The sequence below is a fragment of the Mesoplodon bidens genome, assembly GCF_964165515.1.
Source record: "Mesoplodon bidens genome assembly, chromosome: 5".
NCBI lineage: Eukaryota > Metazoa > Chordata > Mammalia > Artiodactyla > Ziphiidae > Mesoplodon > Mesoplodon bidens.
In genome coordinates this window covers 69,230,167-69,250,656 of record NC_138161.1, presented here as the reverse complement: position 1 = coordinate 69,250,656, position 20,490 = coordinate 69,230,167, and the positions used below count along the sequence as shown (strand labels likewise).

General features: G+C 50.2%; 1 protein-coding gene across 1 annotated transcript in view; it reads left to right on the top strand.

Annotated features, from left to right (window-relative positions):
• The window catches only part of SEMA5B (semaphorin 5B), a 121,504-nt gene that overhangs the window by 73,399 nt on the left and 27,615 nt on the right, over positions 1-20,490 (top strand). The window contains exons 2-4 of the mRNA XM_081234866.1: positions 6,219-6,421; positions 11,585-11,684; positions 16,949-16,994. Of these exons, the coding sequence (XP_081090992.1) occupies positions 6,268-6,421; positions 11,585-11,684; positions 16,949-16,994 (300 nt within the window). The 5' untranslated portion in view covers positions 6,219-6,267. The remainder of the gene's footprint in view (positions 1-6,218; positions 6,422-11,584; positions 11,685-16,948; positions 16,995-20,490) is intronic.

Here is a 20,490-nt window from a genome sequence, read left to right as displayed (position 1 = left end):
TCTGTGAGGGAGGTATTATTATTCTCCCCATTTTACAAACAAGGAACAGACACAGAAGCGTGATGGTCAAACATGAGAAAGACGCCTGGTGGTAGGCAGAGCAGAGCTGATTCTGTCATCAACAGCCCAGGTTTCACCCGTCTTTCTGCACCACGATCCTTATCATGTGGCTAGAGGTCACCTAAAGATGCAAGGCTATCCTATCTGCAGGCCAGACGGGAAAGGAGCCTTCTCAGATACGTCCCCGCAGGCCCCAAGCAACTTCCTTGCGCGTCTCACTGGCCACTGGTCTGAAGGCCAGGACAGGCCCTGAGCAGGGCAAGCTGCCCCCACCTCACCCCCAGTGATGCACAGGTGCCTCTAGGAAGAAAGAGGGCAAGAATGGACACCCAAGAGGCAATAGCGTGTAGGCGACTCCTGGTCTGACACAACTCCAACAAGCTTAGGCAAAAACAGGGACTTCTTTGATTACAAGGATCTGGGAGCGGGTGGCTCACGGAAGTAGAACGTAGTCAGACCTCAGGAAAGGGCTAGAACTGGGAACTGGAAGGCTGGCAGCGTCCCAGGGAGACTGCTCTCTCCTGCCACTGGTCTCTGACTTCTGCTCCTCTCCTCAGCCCACAGGAGAGGTGGAAGACAGCGCCCCCATGGGGCCATTAGTGTTCCAGGTTTCTCTGAAAAGACTGACTTGACCCTGGGGTTGGAGGTGGGAAGCATACACCCAAATGGCCAGGGAGAGCATCTGATTGGTCTGTTTTGACCACATGACTTCCCTGGGTGCAGGCAGCTATGGTGGGTGGGGGATAAGGTGTGTAAGGCTGCTGAGGGTCCACCCCTTTAACGCGTGGATGGGGCGGAGATCATTTCCAAAGATGGGGAATTCTTGGGAGTTGGGAAGTCAGGCCCCACCCCAAGAATCTAGAAAGGGTTCAAGAAGTCAGACCCTGTAACCCTCTCAGTGATGTGGAGGTTTACTGCCTCCTTTTTTCACTATGGCAGCCCCTGCTCTGCTGGCATCTGCAGGCCCTGGTTCACGGATCCCTGGCCATCTGCACCCCATGCTCTGGCCCCATCCCTTGCCACCCTGTTCCTTCTGTCCCTCCTCTGTACCCCTCTTAGGGTCTCCTGGCTTCCTTGCCAAGGGCAGAGGAGGCCCTTGAAGGTGGTGGTCACATAGGCTGGGCAGGGCCCCTGTGGCATTGCTGAAGTCAGCACCTCCGCCACCCCGCATCCTCAGGACCAGAACCCTCACCAGAACAAAGGCTCTTCCTGTCTGCTCCCTAATCAGAGTCTGCCTGTCTCTGGGTGACTCTGGTCTGCGTGCCGCTTACGTGTCCATCGACTGCTCGGGCTCTCTCTCCCTCTTTTCTCCTCCCTTGCCTGAGCAGAGGAGATCGGAATCCAGATTCTGCCCTCAGTCCTTCCCGCCCTCATTCCTGTGCCGTGTACCCTTCCCTTCTCCTCAAGCAGCAGATGTGCTGTGCTGGGGCCAGGTGGGCAGAGTGATATTAATCTAGCAATTATTGATTCAGGAGGGACTTGGAGGACATATTTACATGAAAACCATAATGTGAGCAGAACTTCTGCTGTGGAAATTAGGTATTTTTAGGCCTGGGGTCTGGGGGAGAGGAAGAGGCCTAGGATGTGCTCCTAATTCAGGCTGGGGGGACTCAGAATCTGGCCACGCAGAGGGCCAGGCCTGCGGACTCTGGGGTTGGCAGGGAGGCCTGGGAAAGAAGCGTAGGGCAGGGGGAGGGTTGGGAATAATGGGGCGAGGGCAGTTGCCTTACCACCTTCCATGTCCTGAGAGGCCAAAGGAAGAAAAGCCCCAGCTAAGGTCTAAAAAGAGTATGCTTGCATATGCATTGAACATTGACAATTAGGTGTTAATATCAGTCAGGGTCCCCACAGGAAAAAGATGGCACACGCAAATTGGGAAATGTGAGGGCAGTTTAATAAAGGAACTGTTGACAGAGGTGTGGGAAGGGTTTGGGGAACCATATGGGAAGGCTCACTGTGCAATACCCTGGGGCTGATAACCAGGGGGCAGTACACCCCCAGGCCTGAAGGGAGGAAGTGGGGAGCGATTGTGGAAACCTGGAGGCCGAGAAGCTGCAGGAATGAGCTCTGACCTTCTGTGGAGAGATGCAGCGGCCCACTCTGCTGCCTCCTTCCTCCCTCCCTCCCCCTCCCCATCTTCTGCCAGTTCCCCCCATTGACCAGAGGGAAGGAGGCCCCATGCAGTCCAGACACAGAACAGGGAGGGGGAGGGAGAGTGGAGGAAAGAATAGAAGGCATCCACCGCAAGGGCACAAGGGGATTTCCCCAGTCCTCCCAGCTCCTCTTCTTTCAGGGCACCAGAATAGCTCTAATTGATGCTCACTCTCTGCCAGGCACTGTTCTAGGCCTTTAAAAGGTAGGGAGGGAGACGCAAGAGGGAGGAGATATGGGGATATATGTATATGTATAGCTGATTCACTTTGTTATACATCAGAAATTAACACACCATTGTAAAGCAATTATACTCCAATAAAGATGTTTAAAAAAAAAAAAAAAGGTAATACACTCCAGTATCCATGGGGGATTGGTTCCAAAAACAGCACCCCCATACCAAAACCCTCAGATGCTCAACTACCTTATATAAAATGGTGTAGTATTTGCATATAACCTATGCACATCCTCTCATATACTTTAAATCATCTCTAGATTACTTATAATACCTAACGCAATGCAAATGCTATGTAAATAGTTGCTGGGAGCATGGCAAGTTCAAGTTTTGCTTTTTGGAACTTTCTGGAACTTTTTTCCCCAAATATTTTCGATCCATGGTTGATTAGAGGCAGAACCCACAGATACAGCCACCTGTAACTCCCTTAACTTTTACAACTGCTGAGGGAGTTGATATTGTTATGCTCACTCCCAATTCGGGGAAACTAAGGCAGGGAGAGGTTAAGTATTTTTTCCTAGAGTCGCATAACTGGTAAGGAGAAGGCTGGGATTTAAACTCAGGTTGACTGGCTCCAGAGGGTTGGCCTTGCCTGTTGATTCCTCACTCCCCCAAGGCCAGGAATCAGAGTCAAGGAAAGGAGATGATGGGCACCCAGGACAGGACAGCAGTGCCAAGCCCTTTGCAGCAGGAAGGACCCAGCTTAGCGCTGAGGAATAAGTTCTAGTGAGCAAGTGTGTGAAACATCGCTTCAGGGAGTAAGTTTGAGCCAAACCTCCCTCCCTGAGCAGAGGGTCTCTGCTCAGAGAGATGGCCAGGCTCTCCTGGGGAGGGACAGAGTTGAGCCTGAGAATGAAGGAATGAAAGAGGTGCTCTGGGGACTAATGACCTGTGGGGTGCAGGATGGGGTAGGGTAAGGGTGCATGGACGGTGTAGTCACTGGGGTACTTCTGGAAGCCTTGCAGCAATGCAGTGATAGGTTTTAATACAATTTCACACACAGGTGAGGAAACTTAAGAAGAAAATCATCCTGCTGTAGCTTTCCAGACCTTGAGTAAGTAGTGGCAGTAGGGAGGGAAGAGAGAGGAGGGGTTAGGAGCAAAAAGAGCATGAAGGAAACCCAGGGGCCTCTAGGGCTTGGGGAGGCTCATCACAATTACCTTTGGGATCACTTACCTGCTGGCCCCAGGACTCCGCCTCCAGTGGAAGTGATTCTGATTTGCTCCTATCCCAACGGGGAATCCCTGATCTAGTTCAACCTTTCACTTCACAAATTATGAAAGTGACATCAAAGAGGTCACTGAGTGGGTTAAGGACATGTGAGGGATGTGGGATCAACAGGGCTTGGTGACACATTGGATGGGCCGGGGAAGGAAAGAGGTGGGAACTGATTCAGAGGGTCTGAGTCAGGCTCCAGAGGAACCGTTGGGCAGCTCCATATTAGAAGTTTCAGGGAACCAACACTAATTTTTAAAAGGTTTTTAAATTTTTTATTGAATAGGTATTATTAAACATATTTAATATTCAAAAATGAAAATAAAATAAAAAGGTATATATTGAGAAGACTGGATCACCATTTTGCTACTTTTAAGTAACTTTTTTTTAAAGAATTAGTTTTGGTGTATTTTTCCACTGTATCGTAATGCTAATACAGCAAATATAAATATATATTCTTATTTCTACCCTCTTTTTTAAAAATTAATTTATTATTAATTTATTTTTATTCTTGGCTGCGTTGGGTCTTCGTTGCTGCGCACGGGTTTTTCTCTAGTTGCGGCGAGCGGGGGCTGCTCTTATTGCGGAGCACGGGCTCTGGGCATGCGGGCTCAGCAGTTGTGGCTCATGGGCTCTAGAGCACCGGCTCAGTAGTTGTGGCCTACAGGCTTAGTTGCTCTGCAGCATGTGGGGTCTTTCCGGACCAGGGCTCGAACCCGTGTCCCCTGCATTGGCAGGTGGATTCTTAACCACTGCACCACCAGGGAAGACCTCTACCCTCTTTTTTTACACAAAAGGTGCTATTACACTGTTTTGCACCTTTCTTTTTTCACTTAATATACCTGGAGATTCCTCCATAGCAAAATCTGGAGCAAACCCCCATTCTTTTCTGGAGCTGCATCATATTCCCTTCCAAAGACATAGCGTGGCTTATTTAAGCAGTCTCCAGTTGCTGGATATTTGGTTGTTTCCTGTCTTTTGTTATTTCAAAAAATACCACAAGGAAAAATCTTGTGCATAAGTCACTTTGCCTTTGTGCAGGTGCCCTTATAGTCTATTTCTGGTTTCTTAACTAACTGGTGAAGGAGCAGATTTTACCTTTCAATTTACAATCTGTCACTGATGGATACTTATGTAAAATTCAATAAAAGCGAATTCCTTGAGGAGTGAATTGAAAAAAAAAATCTAGGCAAAATACAAGTCCACATGTTTTGTTATTACATCCAATAGACATAAAAATTGCTCTGTCGGGCTTCCCTGGTGGCACAGTGGTTGAGAGTCCGCCTGCCAATGCAGGGGACATGGGTTCGTGCCCCGGTCCAGGAAGATCCCACGTGCCGCGGAGCGGCTGGGCCCGTGAGCCATGGCCGCTGAGCCAGTTCCTCCGGAGCCTGTGCTCTGCAACGGGAGAGGCCACAACAGTGAGAGGCCCACGTACGGCAAAAAATAAAAATATTGCTCTGTCAAATTACTATAAAGGTTTTAAAAACCACTCTCCAAATTCATTTATCTTATCTCAGACTGGTCACAGCTTGTGGATCAGGCGACCGCTTTACTCCCAGGAATTAGGTCAAAGGGTAAATGCCTCTGTTGTTTTGCCAGATGTTGCCAAATCCCTCTCCATCAGCTTGTACAATTTTGCCCACCCACCAGCAGTATATAAGAGCGCCCCTTTTTCCACTGCCTCACCAAGAGCTGTCATCTTACTTGGGTACGTGCTAAACTGACAAGTGAACAACGATATCTCAGTCCAAGTTTTCATTTGTGTTGCTCTTATTATGAGTGAGAATAGCGTCATTCATGTTTTTAAGTCCTGTTTGTATTTATATTCTTTGCCATTTTTCTTGGATTGTTGGTCTTTCTCCTCTTAATTCTCAGGAATTCTTTGTATATTAGGAATATTAGCCCCTTGTCTCTGACATGAACAGCAAATCTTTTTCCCTTTCTTGTCATTTGCCTTTTGATTTTGTTTGATGTTTGTTTTGGGGAGAGAGGGAGCATGCAGAAGTTTGTTGTTTTTATGTAGTTAAATTTGTCAATCTTTTCTTTAATAGCTTCTGGATTTGGAGTCATGGTTCTCCACTCCAAGGTTATAAAGAATTCTGCCCACATTTTCTTCTAGTGTTTTTCTGGTTTTATCCTTAACATTTAAATCTTTCATCCAGTGGAATTTTTCCTAGTTGGTGTGAGTTACGGATCTAACTTTATCTTTTTACAAATGACTACCCACTTGTCCTAACTCCATTTATTAAAATCCCTAAGATACCACCTTTATCATTAAAATAAATTTTAAACCATTTGGGATCATAATAGAAAAACTCTATAATTTGTCAGTTTTGTCCAGAATACCATTACAAGGGAAATTAGCTTTCAAGATATGATCTATAACTTTACATTACTAGAGCAGAGCAAACTCTTATGTATTGTAAAAAAATTTAAATCTATTTAAACAGACAAACAAACAGATCCCGTGGGGCTACCGACAGGCACGGAGGAGATCGGGAGAGGTGGGCACTGCCAAGGGAGCGTGTGGTGAGAGTGAGTGTTTGCATTTCAGGTCTCCCCCCAGCCCGCCTCCAGGAGCTGGGAGTACAGAGGGGCCCACCATGGTGTTCCCGGGACCCCTGGCTATCACCCTGCTGCCGCCCAGCCTCACACTGCTGGTGGTGCACCTCGCCAGCTCCCAGGATGTCGCCAGTGAACCCAGCAGTGAGCAGCAGCTGTGCTCCCTGAGGGAACACCCCATCGTGGCCTTTGCAGGTGAGAGCCACTTCCCTCTCGGTCCTTTTTTGCAATGACTGTGTCCTGAAGGACTTAGGTGGAACCTCCGCAGGGTCTCTTTGGCTGTTGAAAGTCATCTCCTGTAGGGTACGGGAGACTCTTCCTCTGGGGATAGATGTAAGAAGGATGGGCAGCCATGGGCTGGAGGGATCTGATTTTAGTCTCCAGACAATTTGTTCAGGCCCTTCATCCATTTTTCCCCGGGGGAGGAGGTGGTCTTTGTCTGGAATTCCTTTGCTGGAGAATGAGGTTATGGACGCCCGGGGTGCTGTAGCCAAGGGTTGGTTGGTCATCTTGTGCTTCCAGCTCTTCTGGAAGCACAAGCTCTATTTCTTGGCTACCCTGGGAAAGAATGAAGCTGACTCACACATTAGGAAGTGCCTGAAGATCTCTGGATAGTTTCCCTGTGCTCTAAGATGGCTGCAGGGATGCCCGTATTTGGCGCCTTGGGAGCCCCCAGGGAAAGGGGCCTTGATGACAAATAACTCCTTCCGTCAAGGGAGGGCATGAGAGTGTCTTATCATAGTCTTTCCCAGACTGGAGTTTGTGAATCGCTGGACATATTCTGAGGGGTCCATAAGTTCTCAATAAGTTTCTAAAATTAGTATATACATTTGCTGATAATCTAAAAACATAACAAAACACAAATCCTGGAGCACCCTGCACATTCTCCCTCAACCTGTTAGCCAGTTTGGTGGTCACTGGGGGTGTTAGGACCACATCGATACCTCAGGATCCATCACCTCCATGATGGAGCTCACACTGGGATCTGCAGATGTGGTCTCAGGGGTCCCCAGGTTCTTAAGTGATAAACACCCATCCTATTTCCTCTTCACAATAACGCTGGCAGCGAGGCAGGGCAAGGGCTGTCACGTCTGTTTACAAGTGGGGAGGGCTGAGGTGTAGACGGTTGGAGCGACTTGTCAGAGCCAGGTTTCCATGTCTGCCTCCTGACTCCGTCCCGGGCTCTCCCCATTCCCCGCCGCAAAGGGACCGGGTGCTCCACCGTCAGATGCGCGGCAGCCCATCCTCTGTGATTCCACACAGCCAGCTGAGAGGGGCAAGATGGAAACCAGAGTGGAGAAATGAATCCATAAGACCGAAGTGGGCATGGTATTCGGGGGGTGGGGAAGGCAGTATGGATAGGAGTTGGGGCAGCGAGGTGGGGAGGCTGGAGGCGTTTCAGATGTGTGGGATTTCCAGCTGTGGGCTGGCTCCTGTCTCGGGGAGGAGGGTTTCCAGCTGTCTTCTCCGTGCTCTTGTTTGAGCCGGGATCTGTCTTCGAAGGCTTAAGTGGATTAAAGCAAATTAGTAATGTCCTTAAATCTACAAAACGCACCCAACTTCTGATGGCTCCCGGAGGCTGTCACTGAAGGGAGGGACCAAGGAGCAGAATTCTGAGGGTGTCCTCCTCATGCCGGGGCCACCTGTGGCAGTTCCTAATGAGCCCTTTCTTCTCAGGGGCTTTGCTGGGGCACGGTTGGCCTGGCTGATCCTGGGGCCATGGACAATGGAAGGAGAGCAGGGAAATCCCTGTCACGCAGCCAGGCTGATCTGTACTGGAACAAACTGGCTGGTGATGGGAGGAGGGTGGAGAGGTGGAAGATGTGTTCCTTGAAAGCCTGGCTTCCTTGACACCATTTCTGATCTTCAGCTGTAAATTACTTGAATGAAACTGACTTCCCACCCCGCCCCCTTTCAGAAGGAAGGAATGAGGCTCAGAGTGACATAGGCAGTTGACACAGAGTGACTAAGAAATCCCCTGAGCCCCAGGTGAGCAGAGATGGTCCGTCATAGACTGACAGCCCTGGAGACGGGCGTCATCTCTGTTTTTCCTCCTCAGGCCTCCTGGCCTCCCCCAAATTCCCCCGTTCCCTCTTTCTGTTGGCTTTGGGTTTTCCTGTCTATTGGCCAAATTTTTCTTGGGCCCCTGACCTAATACCTGACCCCAGGCACGGAGCTGGACGCTGCGGGGCCTCAGAGGTGAAGAAGTTTCCTTTGAGTACTCATGTCCCTGTTGTTCCTTAAATGTCGCTCCCTTTGGTCCCCCAATGCAGTTAGTCCTGGATGAGGGCTGGTCCTCTTGTCTCCTCACATCCTTTAGTTCTGCTGGGCACAGACTAGGGACTCCATTCATGTTGGGTGACTGTGTTCTGGGTGATGCCGTGTTCCAGAGAAGCTGCCATAATCCAGCCCTGCACCAACCCCCAGCTTCCAGATGTTACATTTTACTTCTGACAGTTGAGTAGGCTTCTAACCCTGTAGCTGTGAGTTTCCCTCTCCCCTGACACCTGGCTGATCTGTGAATAACCCCTAAATACCCCAGAGGAGCTGCCAATTGCAGAATCTGACAGACATTTTTCTGTTTTGTAAGGTTAAATTTTCTCCTATGGGTTTCTTTTAAGGGGATCCACCTGTGTTTCTCTCCGGCCTGCATGTTATTCCTTTTGCCACAGCTTGGTCTTTCTAGGTGGCGGGGAGAAGCCAGTATGGAGTTAACACTGGCAGTGGTTAATCCACAAAGTGGGTAATTGAATTGACTATAATTAAAATCACAGGCACGTCATGGAGAATGTCATTTTTCTCTTAAAGTCACTGTCCAAAGCGTTCACTGCACACGGAGCTCAGAACGTGCTCGGTGTTTTAACAACAGCCTTCCCCTCTGGTCCTCTTTGCCTGTGTAATAAGAGGAAGCTGGCTCCCTTCCAAAGACAGCTCCCCCAGGATCACCGTGCTGTGCCCGCTGCATCTCCCCCCTTGCCCCTTCCCCCTTGCCCTTGTCAGTCACTTCGGGGTAAGGAAGAGGGACAGAAACTGGAAGGGACCTCCCCCCCTCCACCCCCACCTCCCACTGTCATCCTGGCTCCTGCCCTGTTTCCTCTTCCTCTCCCTTCACCCCAAGAAAGGGCTGGAATGAAGGCTGAACTGAGCTATCTCCAGATGGAGTTTCTCCTGGTTTGCCGCAGACCGGTCATGCCACGTCTTCCCCTGTTCAGCTGCCCACATCTGGAATACCCCTGTCAGAATGGAAGAAGGGGATTAAAGTGCAAGCCAGTTGCTACTATTGGAGAGCACCCAGTATGCTGGGGATGGCAACCCCTCACACACACACACAAACACACCCCACCCGGAAAACAGATGAGCACATTCAGAGTGACAAAAACGTGCAGTATGAATGGAACACGAAGGGTGGAGAGAATATGGAACAAAATAAGATCAGGATGGAGAGGTTATAATCCAGGAAGGCTTCCTGGAGAAGGAGGACCCTTGGTTTAGTCTCTAAGGTACCATGATATCCTATCAGGATTTCTGAGAGCAGCCCTGAGGTCAGCTAAAAACCCAGCCTACCCGACTCCAGATCCACTCCTTATACTGTGATCACCCAAATGCCATTGCAACTTCGTGATGGTTCTTGCCAACCTATAGTCACCTGCTGAGGGCAGAGGCAGACACAAAGGATTTGCTTCATTTTGCTGCAGTTTTTCTTTCTTCTTTTTTTTAATCGTGCATATCACGGTTTTCTGAAAAACATCCAACTCGCAAAACCTTCAGTTCTCCAGGGAGCGATTAAGTGTTTGCCTGCCATGCAGAAATGAAGCGCTGCTTTTACTCTGTAGTGGAGGGATAATGAGCACTGATTTATTTCCCTTGGATCACACACACACACACACACACACACACACACACTACTCTGGGCCTTCTGGGAGCCAGTTACTAATACACTGTGAGGAAGAAATGTCAGGGCCTCCTCACATTCCCCTCATCTTTACCCTATCGGCGTGAAAGTTCCTCTGCCTCACAGCTTTCTCTCTTTACTGGTCAGTTCCCTCACATCCATGAGGAAGGGGCTGAAGGAGAGCTATTAAGGGGCTGTGAGCCAAGATGGGGCAAGTGGTTCTCCATTTGGAGGGAAAGTCAGCTGGGCACGCTTCCCCAGGTGTACCCTCTCCAGACCACTGCCCCATCCATCCAGAGGGCTTCGAGGTCTCCTCTGCCCACCTGGTCCCCATGAAAGACTTTGGCCTTGGCTGGGAAGATCCTTCTTGGAGACAGAGATGGGCACTGCCCACCCACCCTCCATTCCTTCCACCTCTGTGGAGTCTTGTCTGAAAACCTGAGGCTTCTTGTACAAAAGGGAGTTGACAATTATTCATACATTCATTCAAATACTTCCAGGTGCTGGGCGGAGGCTAGAGATCCCAGAAGCAATATTTTCCTTGTCCCCCAGGGCAAACTACCAGATTAGACACCCAGTGAGATAGGAGCTTTGATGGCAGTCAAGAAGAGGTCTATGGGAGCCCGTTACCTTGCGTGGGGGAGTCAGGGAAGGCTTCTTGGAGGAGGTGGGGTGGGGACAGGGACAAACAGGAACTGTTCCATTAAGGAAGAATAGAATTGCAAAGGTTTGCAGGCTCTTGTGGGATAGATCTGGAGATGTGCACTGTGTTCTGGTTGAGTGTGGCTGCAGTGGAGGGTTTAAGGGGGAATGTATAAGCAGAAGCATCATTCTTTCAGTGGATCAGTGGATCACTATATCACTAATGTGCCAGGCATTCATTCTACTTGGGAGGACAGTGGGGCCAGGACCCAAAGGAGTTGGGACTTTTCCTGGAGGAAACTGGGAGCTATTAAAGAGTTCTAAGCCAGAGAGTGACATAACCAGATTTGCATTTTAGAGAGATCACTTTGTTGCCTTGTGGGAAATGGGCTGGAGGGGCAAGAGTGGAAGCCATGCCAGTTAGGATGCTGTTGGCACCAGTCCAGGCAAGAGATGATGGTGGCTTGGCTGGGGGATAGGGTGCAGAGGGCGAGATGGATGGATTTCAGAGAACGGACAGGATTTGCCAGTGTGTTTGGTGTGGCTGGTGAGGGTCTCGGGGGGTCAAGGATGATTACAGGTGTCCCTTTGCGCAGCTAGGGGGTGGGTGGAGCCCTTCTCTGAGCTAGGGAACAAAGCAGGAGCAGTGACACCACCCCCACTCCCTGTTCCCCAGCCGGCTGCTCACAGAGGTGGGCAGGCAGAACCCAGGTCTCCGGGGTGCCCCTGCCTCACTGCAGCCCTTCCGTTCTTGGGTCCGATGCTGGTACAGCTGGGAGCCCCTGAGCCAACAGTAACCGAATGGCTGCTTCTCCCTCCCCCAGATCTGAAGCCATGGGTCTCTAACTTCACCTACCCTGGAGCCCAAGATTTCTCCCAGCTCGCTCTGGATCCTTCCAGAAACCAGCTCATCGTGGGAGCCAGGTAATGAGGTACAGGAGGGTTGGGGCCAGGACTGGGGGATCAATTCTAAGCGAATTGAGTGGAGGGAATATTATTTGGCATGACCCTCTGTGGGCAGACCCTCACCCTGGGCTCCTGTTCCACCCTACCAGGCCCTCTCTGTGTCTGAATATCAGCCCCCCAGAAAAGGAAGCAGTGGATGGGTGGGTGGGGGGAGATGGGAAGGAAGTGACCTTCAGATCTCAGCAAGCCACATTCCTCAGGGTCTGGCAGTTATTAAGGGCAGGAATGCCCGCTGGCAACCTCCTAGCCCCTGTCCCTGCCATCCTGCCAGGACCTACCTAACTGGTGTCCTCCCCATGCAGAGAAGGTGCCCAGGAGCCCCCTGCTGGCTGGCTGGCTGCCTGCACCTGGGACATGGGACACAGGCCATGTGCTTCTTTTATGAAGGACCTCACCTCCCTGTTGCCTGATATCAGTTAGCCCCACTGCCTAGGTCTGGTATTCAAGGGGTAATACACTCTAGGGAGGACTTGTAGAGACTTTACAGAGCGGAGTAGGAGGAGAGAGTCCTCACAAAATCATAGACCGTCAGCTCTGGTAGGGAAGGGAGCTTAGAGATGGTCTGTTCCAGTGGGACCAGAAGCATCAGCAGCATTGGGAAACTTGTTAGAAATCAAATTCTTGGGCCCTACCCCAGACCTGATGAGTCAGAAACTCTGGAGGTGGGGCCCAGCAACCTGTGTTTTAACAAGCGCTCCAGGTAAGCCTGATGCACACTGGAGTTTCAGAATCACTGGCCTAATCCAACTGTCCTCGATTTAAACATGAGGAAGCAGAGGCTGGAGTGGGGAAGTTGACCTTCCCAAGACCATGTAAGCAAGATGACAACAGAGTCTGGGGACGAGAACCCAGGTCCCCTAACTTCAGGGCTAGAGTTTTTTCTGCCAACCCACGTTACCACCTCCAACTGCACTGCTGTTTTTCAGAAGCTCTCCGCCCCAGGGGTTCTGATTCAGCAGGTCTGGGGTGAGGGAGGATGGCCACTGGGTTGGACGCCTCCAGGCTCCACTGTGTAGCTGACCATCCTTGACTTCTGGGCTTTCCTGAGTGGCCCCACCCCTTCATTTGCCACGTGAAAAGGAGGCAAGTGGAGGACAGAGCTCTGGACCAGATGAGCTGCATTCTTGTCCTGGGTGATCTTGACCTGTGAGCCTCAGTTTCCTCATCTGTAAAGTCCGGGTTATGTGATGCCGCCAACATCACAGGACTATTAAGAAGCTGGGGCTGAATGCATTTTATTTTTTTAATTTTGAAATTAACTTATTACTTTGCATCAGTGATATGTGTTATGGGATAACATTCAGAAGGTACAAAAGTGAAATGCAGGGCCAGCCCGCTATACACCAAGCAGGACCCCTCACTGGAGGCGTGCCCTGTGGTGAGTTTGCATGTCCTCTCAAGAGTAACCTCTACATATGCAAGTATACAAGAGTGTGGACCTTATTTCCAAGCAAAGAGAATCATTGTTTTACTTTTTATGTTGAGATAATGGTAGATTTACGTGCAGTTGTAAGAAACAATACAGAGCTCTCATCCTTATATCCTTCACCCCATTCCCCCCACACAGTGGTAACATCTTGCATAACCATAACACAACACTGCAGTCAGGAAGCTGACATTAATGCCATCCTTCCGCCTGATTCAGAGTCCACCAGCTTTACATATGTAGTTTTTAGACTCCTGATGCCTTTGAAATAAGTAAGACAGAGAAAGACAAACACCGAATGTTATCATTTATATGTGGAATCTAAAAAATAAAACAAACGAATTAATAGAGCAAAACAGAAACATACTCACAGATAAAGAGAACAAACTACTGGTTACCAGTGGGGAGAGCAAAGGAGGGGGGTGAGATAGGAGTAGGGGATTAAGAGAAACTATTATCTATAGAATAAATAGGCCACAAGAATAAACTGTGCAGCACAGGGAAATAAAGCCAATATTTTATAATAACTTTAAATGGAGTATAAGCTATAAAAATACTGAATCACTATGTTGTACACCTGAAACTACTGTAATATTGTAAATCAACTAGACAATAAATAAATAAATAAATAAATAAATAATTAAAAAAACAAAGCTCCTGGTGCCTTTGCTCTGAACCTTATGGAAGCATTTTGAAAGCTGCCATTCATTCTGCACCTGCCATGTGCCAGGCACTATTTTATGTACCAAATGTGTAGTAAAACATCTAAAACGTGTAGTAAATCAGGCACGCAATAAGTTGTGTAATCTTCACAGTAACCCCAGGCAGCAGGTTCTATGATTATCCCCATTGTATGGACCAGGAAACTGAAAGCAGGAGGGTTAAGTCACCTGCCTGCATGCACACTGCTCTTCCTGATACTCTTCTTCCCCCACATGGGGTGAGGGGAGCCATACCTTTGCCTGGGTCCTTGAGCCTGGCTGAGCCCACAGAGAACCAGGGGAAAACCTGGACTGGGTCCCTTGTACTCCTTACAGAAAATGAAGTGGGTCCTCAGCTTCTTCCTTCTCCCCCTTTCTCTTGGAGCTTCTTTCCTTCCTCCTTCTCTTCTCCCTGACATGTTCCCCCTTCTCTGTGACCCCCTGGGCCTCTGAAATTCAGGCTAGGGAAATTTTTTATTCATTTATACCCCGCCTTGTTGCGTAAGGGGTTTAGGATGGGTCAGGCTTCAGAGATTTCTCTCTGTTCTTATCTCCCAGAGAAGCAGACTTCGATGTTGTGATGAATGATTTTTGGTGAGATAAAAATGAATAAAGTGATGCAATGTTTCCCCTAATTTTTTAAAGCTGTGAGCAGATACCTGTGTTACCTGGGCAGACAGCTGGGGCAGAGCCTTAAGCTGGAGCCCATCCGTCCCCAGGCTGGGAGGGTGGGGGCAGAGGAGGGGCCTGGGGAGGGACCTCAGAGGCCTGGAGCCAAAGTCCCCTAGTGAGGCCCCCCAGGACAGAAAAGCAGCCGAGTGGGTCCTGGACCCAGAGCCAGAGGTGTCTCCTCAGGCCCCTGGATTCATTCAGCAGGGCCTCTCCCTCTCTTTCTGGCCCACTCTACAACCTTTCCCCTCATTTCTCAGCACAGCTAAGGTAGGCCAGAACTTTCTAAAGCAATCATTCCTGAAAACTTCAGGAACCAAGAGGAATGGCCAGAAGAAGATGTAAGAAGGAAAGAAAATTCTTAGGGAAAACCCAAACTTTACATCTGTTTGACATTACTAAAGCCTTTCAACATGCGTCACACCATTCCTCTGTCTCCACGGCCCTATGAAATAAGAATGACAGGCATTAGTTTCTCCATTTTACAGATGCGGACAGTGAGCCCCTCAGAAGGCCCCCAGCAAGTGGCTGAGCTGGAATTCTCCCTGCCTCTGCCACAGGGGCTACTCTGAACCTGCAATCACTTTCATGTGGCTCTCTGACCTGGGGGTCCTGCCACGCTCTGAGTCCATGCATAGGGCCTTGTGGCTCCAGAGTCCGTGCAAAGCAGTTTCAGCAGCGCCTGACACCATAAGCGCTCAGTAAGTGGGCGATAGTCATAGTAGTTATGGTATCATCATTATTATTATTTAAGGTTTTTTTTTTTTAATTAAGATTTTATTTATTATATATATATTTTTTGCGGTACGCGGGCCTCTCACTGCTGTGGCTTCTCCCATTGCGGAGCACAGGCTCCGGACGCGCAGGCTCAGTGGCCATGGCTCACGGGTCCAGCCACTCCGCGGCATGTGGGATCTTCCCGGACTGGGGCACGAACCCGTGTCCCCTCCCCTGCATCGGCAGGTGGACTCTCAACCACTGCGCCACCAGGGAAGCCCAGGACTTTATTTTTTTAGAGCAGTTTTAGGTTGGCAGCAAACTTGACAGAAAGGTACAGAGAGTTCCCATAGACACCCCCGCCCCACACAGGTCCAGCTTCCCTCACCACCAGTAGCCTCCACCTCAGGTGCATTTGTTACCATTGATGAACCTACACTGATGCATCATCATCACCCAAAGCCCAGAGTTGACCTTAAGGTTCACTCTTGGTGGTGTACATTCTGTGGGTCTGGACAAATGTACAATATCATGTATGCATCATTAGGGTAACATACCTAGTAGTTTCACTGCCCTAAAAATCCCCTGTGCTCTGCCTGTTCATCCCCGCCGCCACCCCACCCCCTGGCAACCGCTGATCGTTTTAATGTCTCCATAGTTCTGCCTTTTCCCAGAATATCATATAATGAAATCATACAGCATATAACCTTTCCAAATTGGCTTTTTTCACTTAGTAATATGTATTTAAGCTTCCCCTACGTCTTTCCATGGCTTGATAGCTCATCTCTTTTTAACACTGAATAATATTCCATTGTCTGGATGCACCACAGTTTACCCACGCAGCTACTGAAGGACATTTTGGTTGCTTCCAAGTTCTGGCAATTATGAATAAAGCTGTTATAAACATCCGTGTGCAGGTTTTTGTGTGGATATAAGTTTCCTTATTTAAGGTTTTCGAGCAGCCGGCTGATATGATGAAAGCAGTGTTTGAGGAGGAGGAATCTGGCAGCCCCGTGCAGGTGGCGATGTGGAGGAGAGGAAGCACGAGGTGGCAGAGGGGCCGTTTGGGCAAGAGGAGAGAGGCTGGGCCAGGGAGCTGGCCGTGGAAAGGTCAGGCCCAGAGGCACTGACCGCAGGAGGGAGTGCGGGAGATGAGGAAGCAGACAGGACTCCAGGGGCCCAGGGCGTGGAGCCAGGACAGATGGCTGGCCTGTCTGAGGAGGGGAAGTGGGTCAGGGAGGTAGTCGAGGGAAGGAGGAAGATGACCTGCCTGAGTCCCCACAAGAGCTCCATGAGGCTTTATGTTGAACAGAAACAGTTTCCATGGTTGGGAAAGGGGTGTGGGAGGCTCTGCCCTGGGCCTGCTGGGATGGCGGGGAACAGAGACAGCGTGGGCTTTGGGAGCAGATGCATCTGGGTTTCAATCCCACCTCCTGCACTTACTATCTCTGTGATTTGGGCCATTTACCCAAACTGCTTCCTCATCTATAAAATGGAGTTTTCTCTCTACTCCCTGCGTGGCAGTGCAGATTAAATGAGCAAATGGAGGTGAAGCTCTCCCTGGGGTCGGCCCACCGTCAGCCGTCTGCAGTCGGCACCCAGTCCTGGCTCCCCATGAGGGAGACCTACCTGCAGAACCAGCCTGACTGTCCCTGGAGACCTACCTGCAGAACCAGCCTGACTTACCATCTCTGTTTCTGTTTTCACAGGAACTACCTCTTCAGACTCAGCCTTGCCAATGTCTCCCTCCTTCAGGTACATTTGCTTCCCTTCCCTGTAATTTCCCTGGTATTTGGGGGCTGGGGCCAGGGCAGCACAAGGAGTGAGATTCAGAATTCAACCCCCAGCGTTGAAAACAGGAGCCCTGTGTTCTTTTCACTGGCTGTGGACTCACACCGGCGGTCGGGGTAATGGCTGGGAAGATATTTGGAAGTGGGGGCGTGGCCACAGAAACATGGGGGCACACGCAGGGCTCCTGTGTTGTGAGGACAGGAGCTAGGTGCTCCTGTTTGCCTGGACTGAGGGGTCCCAGGACGCAGGATTTTCACTAGAACCAGTACAGTACTGGGCAAACTGGAACGGCTGGTCATGCTAAGTCCAGCTGCTAAATCCACAGGAGGGTCTCTGGGTTTGGGCCTCAAGGGAAAGGCTGACCCCGGTTCCTTTCTTAGCCTGGCCTGAGTGATCCCATTGTAGCTCAGCATTTTCACTGAGCTGCGACTGATTTGTTATCTGCTGCCAAGAAGGACTCCCCCAGCATAATTCCCTAAGTGCTTTGGGAGGCACTTTGATGGGACTCCTTGATCCAGAACATTTATCCCAGATTGAGAAACAGATGCCATATCATCTCTGCAGAGGCTGGACATTCTAGAGAAAGAAAGGCCATCTCTTTGTCAATGAGGGGAGGGCCTCAGTTCCCGTGTCCAGGGGAGGCTTGCTGGTCTCCAGTGTTCAAGTGTTCCTTGAGCACTTGCTGTGTATCAAAAGTGAGCTGGGGGAGGAGGAGCTATAAGACAAGCAGAGTCTCTGGCCGCTAGGGCTCACAGCACAGCCAGGAAAAGATGATGAGTGATACACAGAACCTAATTAGAGAATGGTACAAGGAGTTAGTCAGGGCCTGGGCTATTTGGTATAGTGTTTCACTACAAAGGGCATTTGGGAAAGGGGAGACCTCCTTGGTGAGCTAGTGTGACCCTCTGGTCTAGTTTCTTCTAGCTGCACCTGGGTCTAGACCCCCAGGGGCCATTGCAGCTGGTGGCCACAGAGGAGGTGCTCCACAGGGAGCAGAAAAGGTGTGACCATCCGAAAGGAGGAGCCAGGAAGAACTAAGGGAAATTGAAAAGAAATTCCATTCATCCATTTTTAATAAACATTAATAAACATTAACAAACATTTATGGAATACCTACTATATGCTGGGTCCAGTCCCAGGCATGGTACTAGGCATTTGAGATCCCAAGGTGAATCGGGCTCTGTCCCTTGCCTGAAGGAGCAAGCACATAAGAGATCATAAATGATTCCCTTTCCTGGATGGGACATGTTCCTGGGGCCTAGGCTGCAGCAAGGTGGAGTAAATTCCCAGAGGCAGCATCTCATGTCCTGCCAGCTTGGTCGGTCACAAGCAGCCCAGCCAGAGCCTAGTTTCCAAGTGACTTCCATGGGAAATGAAACCAAGATGCCAAACCCTGCAGGTCAGGGCCTGGGGGCAGCCAGTGCAAAGATGGTCCAAAGTGGGTGGGAGGAAGTGGATCCAAGGGTCCTGCCTTATGCTCAGGAGGCAGTTGGCTTTTTATTAAGTTCCCATGGTCTGCAAATAAAAGTCTTCTGGGAACAGTAAAGTGGCCAAAGTGGGGAAAGAGAGACAGATGCACAGAAATAATGGCAGTGCTGTGGGAAGCATGTAAGAAGGGGTGCATGCCCTGTGCCAGGTGCCCAGAGGCATGAGGAACCCCCAGCATCTGAAAAGTCTTCCCAGAGAGCTGCCCTTGGGCAGCAGTTTGAAGGATGGGGGTTGGCCAGGCAACTAAGGAGGAGACAAGGTGTGAAATAGCATGGAGCACTGAGTGGGGCAGTGTGGCAGGATCATGGGGTGGTAGTGGGATAAAGGTAGGAGATGAGGCCCAGGAAGAGAAAGAGGCTACATCACAGAGGGTCTTCATGGCTGAGCAGAGGGGTCCATATTTTATTTTGAAGGCAAAGAGGTATAAGCCAAGAAGTGGCATGAACAGATTTGGTGTTCAGATCACCTAGCCCAATGCAGAGAATGGATTAACAGAGGAACTGGTTAGGAGAAACGGCAATAATCCAGATGATTGATGGGGAGAATTGAACTAAGGCAGCAGAGTGGGGATGGAGAGAAGAAGGGAAATGATCTTCAGGTGGCAGAATCATACAGCGTCACAGCATCACATGGCTCCACAGAGCACCAAGCACATTGTCTTCTGTGTGAAGGTGACCCCTAGAGTTGGGAAGGTGACAGCCCTGGAGGGCTTAGCGAAGGCTTGGACTACAGTGGTGCCATCTAGGTTTCTGGCTTGCAGAGCTGGGTAGCATAAATCAAGATGGGACTGGAGCTAGCCTGACACTAGACACTGGTTCTCCCTTGGTTGCCCACTAGAATCACCAGAGGAGCTTTAAAAAGCACTGATGGGGGCTTCTCTGGTGGCGCAGTGGTTGAGAGTCCGCCTGCCGATGCAGGGGGATACGGGTTCGTGCCCCGGTCCGGGAAGATCCCACATGCTGCGGAGCGGCTGGGCCTGTGAGCCATGGCCGCTGAGCCTGCGCGTCCGGAGCCTGTGCTCCGCGATGGGAGAGGCCACATCAGTGAGAGGCCCGCGTACCGCAAAAAAAAAAAAAAAAAAAAAGCACTGATGCCTAAGAGGTTCTCTTCTAGGGTACAGCCGGGCACTGGGATTTTTAAAGGCTCCCAGGTGATTCCTTTGTGCAACCAGATATAGGAACCACTGCTCTAGGATGTTAAGGCCTTTTTTGTAAATGCTGCCCAACTGGTTCGGCTTCCCCAGGTGTCCTTGACAGTTGATCTGCAAGGTCCTGGGTCCCGTACCTTACCAGATGTTAGGACCCTCCGGCTTGATGCTGAGGCCTGGCGTTTGGTTCATTCTGCTCTGTGTGGATCTGGTCTCAGCCATGGGAAGGTATCTTCTGCCAGCCCTATCACTCATGATTGAGGCAGGGGATGGGCCTCTGGGGCTTTTCTGAAGGCTTGCAGACCAGCCACAACTGCACCAGGAATTGGTTTTACCACCTTCCCATGGTGTCTCTTAGGGCCTGACTCCAGGAGTTCAGATTGGATTCTTTGTAACAGAACTAAGGAGCTAAATAAATACAATTCATGTTCACATCCCCACCTCTCCACCATAGGGGGAACCACCTAGCCACAAAGAGGAGGGAACGACAGAGAAGTTAGAGCGGGCTGTCCAGCATCCCCTCGACCAGGCAGGAGGCCGACCTCAGCCTCTGGTCTCCTGGTTTGTCCTCTGATGAGAAAGCCCTGCCTTTTGACCATGAAAGCTGGACTTCATTTAGCGCTCCTCCATTGCCCTGTCTGGGGCTTTGGGTTCCTGTTTATAAGTTTGCAGTCCACAGCATCTGCTATCACAATTGGCTCACAGCAACTAAGTGCTAAAAATGAACTGCACCCCTTTGCTGAAAAGAGGAGACAGGGTCAAGGCCTCCCCGCTCCCCAGCCCAGCTTCCTTTACTCTCCGTCTTGCCTGGTGCACACACGCAGT